The 18,289-nt window shown below is 42.4% G+C and overlaps 1 protein-coding gene across 8 annotated transcripts in view; it reads right to left on the reverse strand.

Annotated features, from left to right (window-relative positions):
• YAP1 (Yes1 associated transcriptional regulator) overlaps positions 1-17,470 on the reverse strand; it is an 87,188-nt gene extending 69,718 nt beyond the window's left edge. For 3 of the 8 annotated variants that reach the window (XM_065678698.1, XM_065678700.1, XM_065678697.1), the window contains exons 1-2: positions 16,836-17,470; positions 13,795-14,042 (exon numbers count right to left, since the gene is read on the reverse strand). In XM_065678698.1, coding sequence (XP_065534770.1) covers positions 13,795-14,042; positions 16,836-17,153 — 566 coding nt within the window. In that variant the 5' untranslated portion in view covers positions 17,154-17,470. The remainder of the gene's footprint in view (positions 1-13,794; positions 14,043-16,835) is intronic. The other 5 variants (XM_065678694.1, XM_065678695.1, XM_065678693.1 and 2 more) reach the window with 3 other exon arrangements.
• Between the last annotated feature and the right edge of the window lie 819 nt (positions 17,471-18,289).

Raw genomic sequence — 18,289 nt, forward strand, 5'->3', positions numbered from 1 at the left:
CAAAAAAAAAGTAAAAAAAACCCCAACAAAAAACACCCTACAATCAATAAACCCATCCTCTAAACCTCAAAATCTATTTAATACTTCCCAAAGAGTAAATCAAAACTGGTTTACTGCCTCCAAAATTGTATTTGGTCTTCTAGGAAAATATCACTATAAATGTGGGGGGAATACATAATTTTTTTTAATAGCTCATATCATTTAGTACAGTTCTCTGACAAAAGTCACCAACACTGTACAAATTATTTCAACACTTAAGAACAAAGTATTTGGTGTTTGATTATACTGAATTTTAGATTAGCGATACTAAAACACATCCACAGTACTTTACAGATTAGTGGCTTGTTTTGAGTAAAAAAGTAAAACTGGATTCCTGTATCAGATGGATGGACTCCACATGCATCTCTCTTTTTAGTGGTTAAATCACTGATTTAAGGCTTAATTTATTCTTGCGCAATGTCCATCTCTACTTCCTCCTCTAAGGAGTCACACCATGAACTGGATCAAAGAATGGATCCATCTGAAAGGATAAAAAAAAGTCAGTGCAGAAAAAAATTGGCATATGTCTCATGACACAGCTACTCAAGTAGTTATGCCAGCACAGCAGCAGCTATCAAATTCAGGCTGCCTCGAAGTCTACAAATGAAGCTGGCTTTCCCTCCTCAAAGCCAACCTATCCTTAAGTAAAAAAATCTTTAACCTCATTATGCCCTGCTCTCTTCCCATGAGCTTCCTTATTCCCATCCCATGGCATTGGTAAGTTCTCCAACAGCTGACTTGCAGGGAAAAGTTAGAAGAGTAACTGCAGCAATAAGAGGCAGGGAGTAGGACCTGCAATAGACAAAGTACCACTGCTGATGAAACAACTGCACCCATGTATAAACGGTTTCCTTAGATTATAGGTCCACTACTTGAATCAGCTGTGAAGTGATTTAAGACTTTTTTTCAAAATCAAACTACATTACAAACAGGAGCCACTTTCCCAATGGAAATATGTTTCTCTGTTCCATCTAGTTCTCTCTTTTCTCTTCTCTGTTCTATCGTGTAGGGAAACCCGTAATTACAGAACACCAACAGTACAAATATGGAGGATGGTTTCAGAGACAAGCAGCAATTTCTTCCATTTTGAACAGGATTCCCTGCTATTATGACTTAACACACAGCATATAGATCATTCAAGCAGCCATGTCACATCCTAGCTGAAATACAATTACTGTGTTACACATCCAGTAACCTGCCAGAGCTTCAAAGTTAAAAGGAATGGCATAAATATGATCACAACAGTAAGCGATAACCTAGAGAACCAATATACATCAACTGTGCATTCCAGAAGGGAAGTCCTGTATGAATAACTGCACATACAGTACTGCAAAGCACCGCACAGTCATTCGGACAACTTATTCGATGCAAGACGGAATGTGAGATGTCACCACACACAACTACCTTATGTATATGAAACAGACTGGTGAGTTGACCCTAGCTGGACACCATGTACCCGCCATAGCTGCTCTATCACTTCCCTCCTCAGACAGACAGGAGAGATAAAAAAAATATACTTAAAGGCTCATAGTTCCAGATGAGGACAGGGAGAAATCACTCTGCAATTACCATCACAAAAAACAAACTTGGCAAAACAGACTTGACTTGGGGAAATTAGTTTGATTTTTTACCAACAAAATCAGAATATGATAATGAGAAATAAAAACCAATTCTTAAAAACAATTTCCACACCTCTCCCTTCTTCGTGTACTAAACTTCGCTCCCAATTTCCCTACATCCACCCCCGCAAACAGGGGGCATGCCGGAAGACAGGGAATGGGGGCTGTGCTCAGTTCATCATGCATTGTCTCCTTCCTCCTCAGGAGAACTCCTCACTCTTCCCCTGCTCCACCATGGTGTTCCTCCCCAAGAGACAGTCATCCATGAACTTCTTCAAAGTGAGTCCTTCCCATGGGCTGCAGTTCTCCATGAACTGCTCCAGCATGGGTCCCTTCAATGGGGTGCAGTCCTTCAGGAACAGGCTGCTCCAGCATGGGTCCCTTCCATGGGGTGCAGTCCTTCAGGAACAGACTGCACAGGGCCACAAGTCCTGCCAGCAAACCTTGACCACTGGGAGAAGAAAGCACCCATCTGAACCACTTAAGCTTTTTTCTCAGACAACTGTCCCTCATTATCTGATTATTCACTGATGCCACATTTGAAACAACATATTCAGTATCACAAAATCTACTACAGATTGACAACCTTAATCTCACAAATTTGGAGAGCCAAATACTTCTAGCTACTGAAGCGTTGTGATATACAGACACACTGCATGGCATATTAAAATAAGGTGTAAACATCTGATACTGAGATACTGGGAAGGACAGCATGGTACAGACAGAAGCTATTTTGTAGCTAAACTTAAAAGTATGATAGGAAACAGTTCCAAAACAAGGTTGAGATCAATGTTCTTTCAGCACTGCTAGAACCAAGTATATGAAGAAACACAACCCATCTCTCAGATACCCTGACATTGCTTACTTCTCTAATGACATATCCATTCAATCCAAAACCTACATATGTGTGTTGTATCAGTCACAAGAAATTTTATTCTAGAAATGCATCTCACTTGGATCTTTTCTCAAATGACATCCACCACATCATTTTATCACACCAGCAGACTCCTGCTTTCTCGGAGCTGCTCCCAGATGTAAGTTGGAAGCAAGCGCAGATGACCTTTCCCTTTCAAGGCGAATGCATCAACAGAAGTATTTGCACCCCAAAGTTCATACAGAAGACACAACTTCTGGAGACACAGTAAGCATAGCAGGCATCGTGTTCCAGAAACTGATGACTAGAAGATCTGAACAAAAAAACCCAACACTTCCTGTTCCTAATTTAAAAAAGAACAATAAGCAGCTACAGGATAAGGACAGGTCCTGATATGAGACGAACAGTTACCAGTAAGAAATTAAGAAACCAAAACAGAAGGGGGGAAATTGGCAACTCCGGCACCAGATCTAGACGTATGGTCAGCTTCCACAGAGGCCTATACACTGGGATCTATACAAGAAAGAGAAGCAGCACCACAGAGTTTTGCCATGACACAAATTTACTCCTGGTCAACTGCTAACTGCAAAGAACTGAGTGGGGAAAAAGTGTAGAGAATAAAAGGATAAGCAGCAGAAGGAATAAAGTGATTTTTTTTTTTTTTTTACTTTTTAAATGAAAGGATCAAAATGGTGGATGTTGTAAGACATTAACCTTTCATCTGAAAAATAACAAACTGGAAAAGGCTTACAGAAAGGGCTGCAGAGATCCCTGAGGAAACCTTCTACCCTAAGAAGACCCAGCACGTTAGGACTCGTTCAACTTTCAAAGGAGGTAATTTCCAGAGGAAAAGATAGCAATCTTGAGCAGAACAAATATGCATCAACTGTTAATTGTCACTTCCAAAATAAGAACTGGGCACCACTGAATGAAGCTGATGGGAGCCAAGCTTAAAACAGAACGAAGGCGTTCCTTCATGTGCTGGATCGACAACCAGTGAGATTCTTTGCCAAAGCATGCAGCAGATGCTGAAGGTTTCTGTGGCCTCGAGGGAAGAGAGCACAAGTCTTGGAGGACTGCTGGAAGCTGGAACAGTTCTCAAGGTATCACATATGCTTGCACTGTTCATAGTTGTTACAAGAAATTTGCTCATGACCACTTCTGGCAACAAGATACTGATCTGGACAGACTGGGTTTGAATCAATATGGGCAGTTTAAAGATGCTGCTAACAAGCTCTCTTCCGAGAGCAAAGCCAGCAGGGCCCAGCAATCACTAGGTTTTGAAACTGAACATCTTATCAGGAACAGCAGATAAGGACTTTGGGAGAACAGTATTGCTACTTTTCCTGCCAGTATTCCTGTTTTTTGCCTCCAGTTCAACCACACATCATTTTCTGAATTTTTTCATTCACCTAGTCATTGTAAGTATACCTAATATGTATTACGTAAAAAGTTATCTATATGAAACAACACAGCATTATCATCTGATACTGCAGTTCAGCCTTGCTATGTCTGACAAAAGCCAGGTACTGGTTCTGTAAGAGCCACTGGAAGGATAACAGCTAGGAAATTCTCAGCTGATACAAATGCTGGGCAGGTAAACAAGCTAAACAGCTTTGACAAATGAATGGGTTGAGGCAGAAACACTGCCTCAGACAGTACAGAAGTGATACACTGACCTAAATGAAAAGCTACTAGTCCTAATGAAGTGTAAATTAAAAGACTACTTTATGAAGCACAATGCAACAGCACCAGTTGATACTGCACAGCAGTCTGTATATATTAATGGAATCATGGAATGGCTTGGGTTTGAATTAGATAATCTTTAAGGTCCCTTCTAACCCCCTGCCATGGGCAGGGACATCTTCCACTAGACTTTTCATTTTTGATAGAATAATTACTTACAAGAATTTGCATGTCATTTTGCTGCTTAAAAGACAGACAAGCTAGAAGTCAAAAACTGAACAGAATCTACACAGTAAAAGAATGTGTGCACCTATTACTAGAGAAGGTGTATCTTACAGTCTGACTAAATGAAAAGACACAAAGTATACAAGTATCTACCTACACATGGTTGGAATACTTTCACCAGCAGTGCGTATGTAACTGAATGGTTTATATTCTAAGCTCTCATAAACTTCCTACCACAACTGCAGGTAAGGGCAATAATAAATTCAACCATAGTTATCTGTAGAAATTGTTAAGAAGCTAGTTATTTCACCAGTTATGAAGTAAAAGCATCATGCATTAGCAAAATTGTAAGTTCACTTATATCTTTAATTAAAGGATTTTACAAAGTTACAGGTAAACATCACCACCTACAATTGACATTTAATCCATTAAAACAATGAACTGTCCGAGTTCCTTAACAAATACAATACAAAGCTCATCATGTCAAGACCCATCTAACAGCCTAGTAGAAAATGGGCACAAATTTGAACTGTAAACTATTTTTTAAAAGAACGTAATTAAGACTTCCTTTGATGTTGTTAATAGGGATGCTAAAATGCTAATTCTTAAATAACTGTTTATGCTAAGGTCTGTTTTTTCTCTTCCTTATGCCTAGGCCAGTGACTAAATCATCAGGATATTGTGAAATATCCAATAGATTTTTTTTCCAGCTATTAGTCATTACAGCTTAAAAAAAAAAGAAAAAAAAAAAAATGACAAAACCAAAAACTCACAAGCATACAGATTATAACAGTTCACCTCATACCACAAATCTGGAAGCTCCTGTCCTCTGTTACCTAATAATTACATGGTGCCAACATCTTAGGTCTGCTTTAGAATAATTTCAGAATAAGATTCACATAGTAAGTGAAAACCTGAAAGACCAGTTACAAAGGGTAACCCTTACTTCAGTCCAAATGTCACACTCACTGGCTAGAAGAGTTTAAGTGACATACACAGATGGAAATTAAGGATTAAAAATCATCACCAAATTATGTGTGCATTGGATACTTAGATTTATACACATACATAGTTATATTAACTATACCATCAGTAGTTAGTAAATATAGAAGAAACTTCTCTTTTATTCTGTTTCCTATCATTCTAAAGAGACTATACAAATGTTAGAATGAAAGTAATTGCAAAGGAGTTGCCAATCAAGCTTTTCAAATAGGAACAACAAATAAAAAATAAAAAAACCCAACACATTGAAAAGTGAGGTCCTTTGAGAAAATATACCTCTGAGTTGTTTCTTTCCTTTACCCAAAGGACTCCATTTGCCTCTACAACCAAGGATTGTTTACTTTCAGATAATGTTTTGTTACGTCATAAGTGTCTGATTTTACAACATGCCTGGAAAAGGCAAAAAGTTTACTTAGCATCTCAGTTACAAAGGTAACCAGAAAGAGAAAGGCATCCTTTAAGCAGTAACACTACTTAAATAAACTTGTGTAGTGCAGACAGGCTTCCCACAAAGCTCTCCATAAATCAGAACCCATTGGAGATAAACTAGCAACAGTAAATGACCTTTGACTTTCCTATAGAACAGTTCAGCGGAAAAAAAAAAAAAATGGCTTCACAATCACAATGTAATAATCGATAACAAACCTTAACCACTAATACTGATCTAAGTTACCAAACAGCATGTCAGAGGCTCAACAAAAGTGATCTGGTCTTTCACTATGACACAGCAAAGTCTCATTAGTGAAATTAAACCAAAGTCCAAGATTGTTTTCAAGACAGCTTTGTCTCCTTAGCAACTGGCATGACTGGCAGGCACTATACTGGTAAAAGTCTTACTTTACAAGGCAGCTTTATATTATTAGCTTGAATTAACCAGCAATTTGGAAAACCTAGCTATACTTGCCCCAAACACAGCCTGAAGTAACTTAATTAAAAGCCAAATAAAACACCAGCAGAGTGAATCCCAGAAAACAGACTCCAAGAAGCACTTCAGGAGGCAATGAGACAGCAACACAGGCTAGTCACACCCTTCAAAAATTCCAGTTCTCCAAATAAAACACAAGTTTTATTTAAAAAAAAAAAAAAAAGCTATCAAGTACAGTTTTCATAATAAAGATATACTGCTTTAGATTCCTATTTAAATACTTCACAAAAAAATATATAGTTTAGCTGGTACATTTCCCAAACATCAAAATTAAGTTTAAAAAGTTGGTTCTGAGAGAATGTCCTGCCATTACACGGCATCTATCTGTTAACATTCCAATACGCAGCCTCCTCCCAAGAACTGTATTTCACATTATGCTATATACCCCCAGGCTGTCACATTTCCCCTACAGACAATTCTGTCTTTCTTTTGGGTCAACTACATGGCACCCTGACCACATCCTGGGGGCACCTGTCAGAGGATTGCTACTCCTGTGAATTTCCTGCATTCAGCCAAGTGAACTTTTCTTTAAAATTTAAAGATTTAAAATTGAAAACTGAATTTCTTTAAAATTATTTAAATCATTTCAACATTAGGGTTTACAAAATTATTCACAGCTGGTGGGGTGGGAGAGGTGGGAGGTAAAAAGGAATAAATAACCCACACACACATTAAAAGAGGGAATAATATTTATACAAATAGTGAAAGACAGTGAGTTCCACCATTAATGAGCTTTACTGTGTATGCACCTTGGATTGTACAAACAATAAATGCAAATACGTTGGAATTTATCAAAATAAAAGAATGCAAAACAAATAGAAGCAAGTAACTATCAGTTTCAAAAGGTTAAACTAAATCTAATTACATCATCTGAATTTGTTCCCAGCTGTGAAGATAAACACATCCAGTGGTCTGGCCACATATAAAAAGAAGAGAAACATCTCTAGCTTTGGCTGTCAGCTCTCTATAGCTGTTTACCTCATTTTGTGGGGGGAGGTGTCTAGTCTTAATGAAGAGCCTAAAAGAAACTGCTTGTAGTTAATCTCGGACTAGTTTTAACAGTTAATCTTGTATTTCAACCCTGAGTAACACATCTTGATCTCCTGGGTGTCATCCAGTAACTGCTTATGTCTGATACGTGAAAATATTTCTTTGGGAGCAAACCAGGAATTTTAATTTTACACATGACCCAGTTTTGGTCCTGCAGTTCAGTATTTCAGCATCCCCAGTGCTAGGAAGTTGCTTTCTCTGGGAGTCTACTGTAAAAATGCATAGGCTGGGTGAAAAACCCACTTGGCTTGCTCTGTGACAGCTTTTAAAGCTTCGCAGCTGTTGCACCACAACTGCAGAGCAAACTGAGCACACTATAAATGGAGGGTTTCTATTTGGAATTCATTTCCAGAACAGGAAAGATAAGTGAGAAATGGATTTTGTAAAAGTAGGTATGATTTTACGCACATATGCCATTGATCAGTTCAATTGCATTTACCCACTGAAAGTATTTTTTTGCAAAAGCGGGTCGGGTAGTGCTGGTCTTACTTTCACAGGAACTTTCAAATTAACATCCTCTTATTATTTTCTGCATTCTATCAAGTTGGAATTTCCATTTGACTGATGGGTTGCAGATTACCCTAAGCTACAAACCAGACAACTACTAAAAAGAACGCAACTGTAATTCTTTGCCATCTTCAACATACAGAAGAAGAAAAGCTAAAGGATAAGAAAGAGTCCAGAAGACACTCATCTTGATTTAGATCAAATTCTTGTTTGTCTTTAGAAGAGGTCAAAACCTGAGAGTGGTTCCATAGTGGTGTCATTGCTCCCAGAGAACTCAATACTACTACTTTTAACCAAATAGAACCTGACAAAATCTTTAATAAGCATAATTGCAGAAGCATCTTTTTTAAACATAAAATTCCGATTAAACTTGTATCAGAAGCCCCTTATTACTGATCAGAGAGACTAAGATTTTTCTTACATAGAAGACTTAGTAATAAGATGACTATCACAATTATAGCTTTCAACAGAATACAAAGTTTACAGACTTACAAGTAAGATAAAGCTGCTCACAAATTTGATTCAGGAGATAAGAAAGTATACAAACCAAAACTACACCAGTGTTCTCAACAGCTAAATGAGATGTAATTTCGACCAATTCCATAATGGAAGTCAACCTTAATGAACATTTAATTAATACAACCCATTTTTCCAAGCATGACAGTACCTTCTCTCTCCACTGCATGCATATTCAGATTCTATTTAGATTTGTAAGATTTATACATTCTACAGCTGGTACATCCTCCCCTACTGTATTAGCTTTCAGAGTTTACTGGAAGATTCTGACAGGCACCAAATCAGACATTATGAAGCACAAGGATTATTTTATGAGAGAGATACTGAAAGGCCAAACCTGCAGGAGGAAGAAAGGTGCAGATTAACAGCTGATTTAAAAAAAAAAAAAAGAAAAAAAATCCCCAGTGATAAGGAATGCCAATATGCTTATAAGTAAAATTCAGTAGTGAACACTACAGGGCATGTTTTTGGTCTGCCTTAAACCACATCTATTAAACTGTTCCTGGAATAGTCGCATAAAATCACCTTGTACAGTAGAGGAGTACTGAAGGCATGGACATCATTCTCTGCAATTTTTCTTAAGCAAAACAAAACCAAACACACAAAAAGCACCATGTGCCATTACTTTCACTGATGCCCACCCACTAAGCTGGCTATGAGTTTTCTGAACTCAGAGGGCTGACTATGTACTTTCATCCTCCTCCCAGCTCAGGCTCAGCGCTAACACAAACAAGGCAGGCTTGCCCTTACTCTGCCTGTTTAAAGATACTGTTCTTTTGCAGGACTCTTCAAAAGTAAGAGGTAGAAGAAAAGATATGCACTTAGTAGTACTGTCTTCCAAGACAAAAAAAAAAAAAAACAAAACAAAACCAAACCTGATGTTGCCAAAAACTTCCAACAGCATGTTTTACTGTGGAAGTTTTTTAACTAATATTTTTCCTCCAACTATGTTCTAAAACTGACAGTGCCCGTTTGCCCCTGCACAGATTTCACAGCTTTTTTTTTTCTCCAGATCATGGATCTTACGAATGTTTTCATAAACACACAGAAATCATCAATATAACAATGAAATTAAGTTGACATATTACAAATAAATTTTAACATACAAAAAGTCTTCAACTGCTTTTTAGTAGAAAAGGCGTAAAAAAGTGGACAAACTCATCTAAGAGCAGTGGTAGAAGTTTTGGTTTCCTACAATACAACTCTTAATGACAAACTAGACTGAACTGTAGAGCCGTAAACACAGGATGTTCAGAACTGATGGTTCTGAACATGCATTTCCCTAGTATTCAATAAAATATGCAACTGTGACAGCAGTTTTTCCTCTACACATCTTCTGCCCTGGGAGACTTCAGATTACTCTGGGGGGGTTGGGGGGAAGGTGAAGAGAAGGAACGGAGCAGTGTTGTTGGTGGGTGGTTCTAGTCTGGGGCAAAAATGGGATCCAAGAGAAATCTAATGGCGTTGCTGGTTATTTTTCATGTGTGACATGAGGAAAAAAAAGGCACAGCAACAAACTTCCCTGTTATCTTAAAATTATTTGGTTGCATAACATCCAAAGCCATGCCTCTGATGGAGCACATAAGAAACGTGTAACAACAATCTATTCTTAAGGTTTCTGCCAGATGGGTAACCACCTCAAACACACCCACAGATACTAACGAAAACCACCTTGGCCTCCTTCAGGAAGTCATTCAACACTTCAGAGAAAAAAAATAGGAAGTTGTTGATAAACTGCTTGCAAGAACTACTTCCTGTAGGAAAAATAATTATAAGACTTGTTTGCTAGACAAGCATTTAACTTCTCCTCACACTACAAAATGAGAAGTATCACACAAGCTTTGTAAGAATTAAAAGCATAACACAAAGTTAAAACAATACAAGAGTAATTCTAAAACAGAACAAAACTTTTTCTCTCTGCAAGTTGCTGTCTGCTACTCCCATGGCATATTATCTTTTGCCTAGAGAGCAATCCCCTATCTTTCTCCATAGTTCACTGAAATGTCAACCAGCAGCTGGCTAACAGGAAGTGGTTAAAAGCAATGTGGTTGACATCACCACACAAACCAAGCACATCTTTTTTACTGCATGTTTAAGAATGGGGCTAAAGTGTTTCGCACAGCAATGCTGAGATGACTCAGATGTGACCACTTACTAACCAGGCAAGGCTTAGCTTATGAGTTCTGTTTAAGTAGCAGTTTCAGTAAGAAACAGTATTGGTTTTACCAACTGTCTAGCAAGAGTGTCTTCACTCACTGGCCAAAATCATCTGTATTTCACTAATAGAAAACTATACTGCAGAATCCTACTTACAACAGGGAAATGAACACTAATGACTGGAATTCTGGCAAATCATATGTTGGGCATTCCCACACAGAGGGGTCTATTTGTCAAGATGATGGACCGATTTGCAAGAGTAGCTCTGGTTCAGACCCTACACTACCGCTCTCAACCTCTTGTAATGCGTATGTATACGTGTGGTGTGTATATAAAATACCTGGCCAAATAACTCTGTGCATGCATATAAATATACAGACAAGTATTTTCACTCCTATATGTATTATTTTCATTTCTTTGTGCAAGCTACCACGCTTGCAGTCCTTGACCTATTGATTAGTAGAAGTGACTATATTCCGGTCAATATTAAGTGCACTACTCAATTTTATATTAGTCTGTTTGCACTGTAGTATGTTATGATAACTATAACCATAAGGCTTACTGACATCTGGAAAAAATCTAATACTGTTACCTATTCTGCAAAGATCTTTCTAGAGCCTGATTACCAGACTGTTCATGGAGTGGCTACAGAACAGCGTACATGGAAACAAAGAGCAATGCAGCCAATCCAATAAAAAAAGCTGAATACTTGGAAGACACACCAAAAATCTGCATATGGTAGAAGGAACCACATTAAATGTATTTAGCATCAGGAATCTCAGCACTCAAGCTCTGAGCAAATGTTTAAGGTATAACTACATGATGCGAGCTTCAACAGGCTTGTAGAGATGAGACAGAATTTACCACTCAATACTGAAAAAAGCGCCTGAAATACAAACTTGCTACTTAAAAATAATTCTCACATTTCTTTGGATTTCTTAAACATGCAAGCAAACATTTTGCTAGTACTTTAAATGCTTTCACCAAATCTTCGTAACTCTAGTGAAGTTGGTGGATCTCACCTGTAGATACTAGTAAGCAAACTTTTAGGAACAACAAATGCTCTTCAGGCACTAACAGAGCCTTCGGAACTATCCTTGTTAGACTCTCCCATCCCACAGTATCACCCAATGAAAGCAGAAAGAAAACAGCCCATTTCGCTGTTTAAAATCTCCCAAGGTCAGCATGTGACCCAGCAGGGAGAGGTTCAAGAAGTACAGCCTTTATTTTTCTTCCTAACAACCTGGTTTGTTTCCACTCCTTTCCCCATCAAGATACATCCTTCACAGCTAGCAGCTCCTTCAATCATTTACTTTGGATGTCTGCTTGAGAACAAATGATCTTGCTCATGCAGATGAGTTTGCCAGACTTGTGTATACTTTCCAGTTTCAGGCTCTTTATTGTTCTTTCTGAAACCTGACCCTTTGAAATGGATACCAGGACACCAAGAAAGAACAAAAAAAAGGGGAAAAAAAATGGCAGGCTAAAAAGAGTTTTGTGGCAATAGTGAAACTACAGAAAAGCTTTCTGGAAAAAGAAAAAAAAGTATCTTTCACTAATTTTACCTGAATAAGCATAAATTAAAGAAAAATCTTTTGCAAGAGTGTGAAGTCATTCTGCATCTCAAATTGTTCCACTTCCTGTAAAATTAGCAGTGTTATCAAAAACAAACATTTGTGACAGTAAAAGTTTAAATCAAGTATCTATTTTTCACACTTCATAGGCTGCTCTTTAAGAGCTCTCACTAGCACAGTCGAAAACAAAGTCTGCTTTTCATTTCCAGACTCAGTCTGCGCTTTCCTCAAGGTCCAGTGAGCTACAGTTCTCAAATGGCATAAACTTACAGGTTCCAAAATACCTGTATTTGTGCACGCTGAAGAGCTCACATTCCAGAACACATCAATTTGTTCAACATCACACACACACAATTATTTAAGATCTACAGCTAACGCTCATCTTCACACTCGTAATACAGAATGATTGTTTTCAAGAAGTAACCTTCATGCTCAAATAGTAACTCTTTTCAGTAAAAAAAGTTATGCTAATTTCTCTGTATGGAAACACCATTGATACATGAGCAAGAAACAGTTTTAAGAAGTCGTGCAAGTTCCATTTTCATTGCAAATTTGTTTTTGAAGCTACAAACTCAATCACTGCAATCAAAAGCACATATTAATGACAATGTTTTAGCAAGAAAGGTAGGGATCAAGATGCTTTTCTTGGCTGAAAAGTTTCATATAAAACACTCTGCTACCCCTCCTCTCTCCTGGCCCTGAAAATTATATGTAATGGGTTATTTAGAGACTTGCAGTTTAATTAACTGTTCAAAATATAGTCAAGATATTTGAGAGCCAATTCTATGTCTTGGTGGGCACACTTTCAGAAAGAAAGACAAGTTCCTGCTGTTTTAGAAAACTACTCAGCATAAAACAAAATGCTTCCTGATGGAATAGGTGTCAGATGGCTGGCATGTGTAACCTCTTTTCAGTTATAGAAAAGGTGATACTAATTTCACCGTGTGAAAAAGCTACGACTGTAGGAACAAGAAATGATGTTAAAAAGTTCTGCAGTTTCCCTTTCACTGCAGGGAATGTGGACCAGTTCAGAGTTACAAACCCAACTACTACAATCAAACACACACATTCATTTCCTCATGAGTAGACAGCAGGCAAAAACATTTCCGTTGCTTACTTACACTACTGTCCTTACTGAAAAAATGAGGTAGTCGATATAGCCTCACTACAATAGTTTCTAAAGTTACTCTGTATTTTTACATCTGGATCACAAAAATGAGGTAAAATGTACTTTGACCTGCCTAACAACTCTGGCAAGATTCAGCAAATACAAAACTCACATTGTTTAAAAATCACTGTGTGCATTTCACTGATTTTTAGCACACAACATAATAGATAACATTCTTCAGCTAAGATTAAGATAGGGTAAATATTCACAGAGTACCATACAGTTTTCAGAAACAGCAGAGAGCTGATGTTGGAGAAATACTGGAGTTGTAGGATCTCCTACTTAAAGTCAGGAGCATGTTTTTCAAAATATGTATTTTAAACACAATGAAATCTACTAAAATTCAAATATTATAAAATAGAACAAACAACAAAAAATGTAACAAAAAAAAGGCACCACCAACAACAAAAAAGCATCAGAGATACAGCCAACTGAAGACAAGTTTTACTTACTTAAGGAAGTATCTCTGTCCAGATGGCGTCTTAGCCATCTCCCAACCTGGTGGCAAAGGCACATCATCAGGGATCTCAAATGAAGACTGGCGGAGATGTTGAGAGGCTGGAGCTCCAGGTCCAGTCACTACTCCAGAGGGTGTAAGTGTCCCTGGAGAAACAGCTCCCAGCTGCAGCGATGCTGGAGAGGAATGAGCTCGGACATGCTGTGGGGTCAGGGCTCCTGCTGTCCCTGCATCAGTGCTGGCCTGCCAGGAGTGAAATTATTCCCATTAACACTCTCATATTTCATCAGAAATGCAGCTGTCAGACGACATTTCATTTTAAATGAGCCTTTCAGAAGAAATTCACAAGTTCATCATTCTAAAGTTCTACTTCTTTTCCAGTTACTGCTGGTGAAGAGAGCCTCCAAGTAGGCTAGTAAATTAGCATCACAAAAGCCCTCGTGTAAGTCAAGAAATATTAACTATAAGTATGTGCTAAGTGCCTTTAGTTTTATTTTGAAAACTGGAGTTCTTACTCCCTGTTTCAGGGTTAAGAGAAAAGCTTGCCCACAGTCAGCACTCATGCAGCACGTTGCATGGTGCATTACCACCCATTCCCATCGCACCCACAGTCCTGATGATCACAACTCTCCCTTTTGAAATGGGGGTCAAGGGCACCCACACATACATCCTCTACAAGGGTTTAAAAGGTTCCACAAGCAGAAAAGTAACAAAGAAATGCCAACTCACAGCAGTGAGATCCATTAGAGAAGACTCCTAAACTCAACCATACAAATCACCTATACCACAAAACTGAAGACAAAATTTCCTAACCTGCACACAAACTGTGCTTTTAAGGGTATAGGGAGCTTTTAAAGTCTGTCCATACTTCAACCAAAGCAGAGCTTCAGCAGACTGTCTAACCAGTCAATCACAAGTGACTCACAAAACCATTCGCCAGTTACCAGCAATAAGTACACAGAACTTCCCTGCCCGTAGTGTACCATGAAACAGAAAAAGCAGCTCTGAAAACTGGGTTAAAGCAATATCGAGTTTTCTTTGTATATTTACTAATTAATTTTGTAGATACACCAGAGCTACATGGACACCTATAATAAGATGCATGTATCACAGCCTTAGCCACACCTCTCTACTCAAGGTATTGCACCATGTAAGGCCCCACTTGCATTCCTACAGAGACCGACAATTCTGTTTCACTACACATCTATGCAAGCACATGCGAAGTTTCATATATTAAACTGGGAACGAATTAGCTTACATTTACATTTGGACAAAACACACAAGTTGTAAATCAACTGAATCTGAGGCATACAAATTCTTGAAAAACAGGGCAAACTACAGAAACTTAAATACTTTTTCTGTTAAACAGAATACTTTTGTGGCACAACTAAACCAAAAAAGAAAATGAAAACAGTTGTATTTTAAAAGTCCACAATGGAGCAAATTATTCTCTGGCTTTAGCCGAATTTCCAGTTTATGTTATGGGAACCACCAACTGTTACAAGGCAGAGTGATCCAACTAAACATGCATTACAGATGAAGAAAACCATACACAAGCAAGAGAACGCTAAGCTTAAATGTACAAGGTGTATTAATGTCACACACATTAAGTGCATTTCAAACACAATAGCTATTTCACTACAGTTACTGTATTTGACACAGCACCAAGTGTTAGCTGAACATATACCAGAGTTCACATTTGTACACAACGGAACTGTGGTAAGAGCTGCACAACTTAGGAAAAAAACCCTACACAAATACCCTTATTCCTTGCTGGATTTCAGTATGCTATTAAAGGCCTGCAACTCAGAAGCAAACAAAACTACAGGAGCAACTCAGCCCCTCCCCGTTCTATTTTCTTTTCAGTCTTGCAATATGAAGGCCAGACTGATTTTTTCTAGTATTTGGAAAATGAATTAACTCCTAGGCCGAGAGTATGTGCCAAAGGTTCAGTCTGAAGTGAACTTCTGAAGCCAAGTCATAAATCCTTCAAAACAGAAGTTTAATAATGGAAATGTTGACAGACCCTTAACAACAAGGGGACCAGTACACAGAGCAAGTTTCACTCCTACTGGCTACACAGACAAAGCGACAATAGCCAATAATAAAACGTATTTTATAGCTTAGCAACAAAGTTCATTACTTCATAAAACACTCGAGTAGGCACAGCCTCCTTCCAAAAAGTTGGTAACTGCAGCCTAAACATTAACTTCCAGTCGCACTCGCACCAACACTTCGGTCTGGGCGCAAAAGTCACCCAGCCGAAGACCAAACGCTCCCGGCGACCGAGCCCCGGCCGGCCCCGCATCCCCCCTCCCCCGCCTCCCTCTGGGCCCGGCCCCGCACCCCCCGCCCCCGGCGGCACTCTTCAGGGCCGCTGTTGCCCAGGGTGCGGACCCTTACGCCGTCGCACTCGACGGGCCGCTCGGGAGTTAACTCCTCAAGTTAATGTGCGTACTGGGGGGTTAATCCCGTTCAGCCCAGCACAGCGATGAAATGGTGGAACGACTCCATCCATATTGTTTGACGGGGCGCTGGGGGGGGTGTAGAAGTTTGGCACAACCGCGATACCCTCCTCAACAGACGGGCCGCCCCGCGCCGCGGGAGGCTCAGACCTCACAGCGAAACCCTCCCCCTGTTCCGAGCTTAGAGTTTTCACTTCAGCTTTAGGGGCTCCCCCACCGCCGCCTCCCCGGAGCGGCCGGAGAGCAGCCGGGACTCGCCACGGAGCGGATGTGGAGTCCGAGGCCCCGCCGGAGACCGGGCTGGGGCCCGCGGCCGCCGGCTCCCCCTCAGCGTGCTGAGGCGCGGGCGGCGAGGGGCCGCGCGGAGGGGAGCGAGAAGGAGGAGGAGGAGGCCGGGCTGCCCCGCAAGGCGAGCGAGGAAGCACGGCAGCGAGCGCGCCGCCCGGCGCCCCCCGCCCGCTCAGCCCCGCGGAGGGCGGATGCCCGCCCCGGCCCCCTCCCCCACGCGCCCCCCCGGGAGCAGCTCGGCGGCGGCAGGGACGGCGATCGCACGGGCGGGCCGCCCCCTCACCTGGCGGGAGTGGGCCTTGGGCTCGGGCGGCTTGAAGAAGGAGTCGGGCAGCTTGCGAAGCCGCATGGGCAGCGTGTGCGGCACGTTGGCGCCCTTGGGGTTCATCACGGCGTTGAACAGCGCCTCTAAGTCGGTCTCTGAGTCGCCCCGCACATGGACGATCTGGTGCCCCGCCGGGGGGGGCCCCGCGCCTGGGGGCTGCGCCGCGCCGGACGGGGCCCCCGACACCGCGCCCGGCGGCTGCGGCGGTGCCTGCTGCGAGGTCGGCGGCTGCGATGCCTGCGGCGGCTGCTGCTGTTGAGGCTGCCCGGGATCCATGGCTCCGTCGGGACCCCCCGGCGCTTTCCTGGCGGGGCTCGGCGGCTCAGAGCCCGGATTCCCGGCCCCGCATGCCCCGCTCCCTGGGCCGCGTCTCGTCCTTGCTGCGCTCGGTGCTTCTCGCCCCTCGGCAGGGAAACCGACCCGGCCGCAGCAACTGGCAAAACAACTCTGAGCGTGCGGCTCTTTCCCGAGCGCGGCCCAGCCCGGCCGGCGCCTCTGTCCCGGCGGCGGAAACTAACTCGCACAACACTCCAAACAAAAGTTCGCAGTTACGCCCGCCCGGATCACTCTCCGCCGCCGGCTCCGCCCCTTCTGAGCCCGCCCGCACCGTATCCGACCCAGGCAGCCCGGCACGGGCTCAGCCCTCCTATGCGCGCCCGCCCGCACCGCCTCCCGTCCGGGCGCCGTCCGGCGCTGCCCGCCCCGCCAACCCCCAAACCGCGGGCACGCCGAAGCCGCCTTACGCACGCGGTCGCCCGGTACCCCGGCACCCCTCTTTGAGGCCCGCCCGCCCGCCCTCCGCCGCCACGCAGTGGTGCCGCCAACCAGAACTTTTATTTTCCTTTCCCGAACTTCTATCCCAACTGCCAGGAGCCCGCCCCACGGCCCGCCGGTGCTCACGGGCTGCGCCCGCCCGCGCGTCCCGGCCGCAGCCGGGGGTGCGCTTCGAGCCGGGGTCACCGCCCCGGGGCTCCCTCCGCTGCGAGGGCGGCCGCTGGGCCCGGCCTTTGGCGGACCGAAGGGAGGCCGGACTCTGCCTGGCAGCCCTCGGCCCCCGCCTCACCTGGCGGCGGCGGGGTGCGTCACCGCGCTCCTGCCGCTGCTGCCGCGCGGGATGGAGCATGGGCTGGGGGCGAGGGACAGCAGGCGGGGAAAGAGGGAGGGATGGAGGGATGGATGGAGGGAGGGATGGAGGGATGGATGGAGGGATGGAGGGAGGGATGGAGGGATGGATGGAGGGATGGAGGGAGGGATGGAGGGAGGGATGGATGGAGGGATGGACGGAGGGATGGAGGGATGGATGGATGTCTGCCCGCCTGACAGACTTTCATCGGGGATTTCACTAGCTCTGGAGCTTCTTCCTGCATTTGTGTGTCTTGGTCTTAAAACTTGGGTCACGAAGGGACAAGACA

Source organism: Lathamus discolor, chromosome 4 (assembly GCF_037157495.1).
Source record: "Lathamus discolor isolate bLatDis1 chromosome 4, bLatDis1.hap1, whole genome shotgun sequence".
NCBI classification, from domain to species: Eukaryota; Metazoa; Chordata; class Aves; order Psittaciformes; family Psittacidae; genus Lathamus; species Lathamus discolor.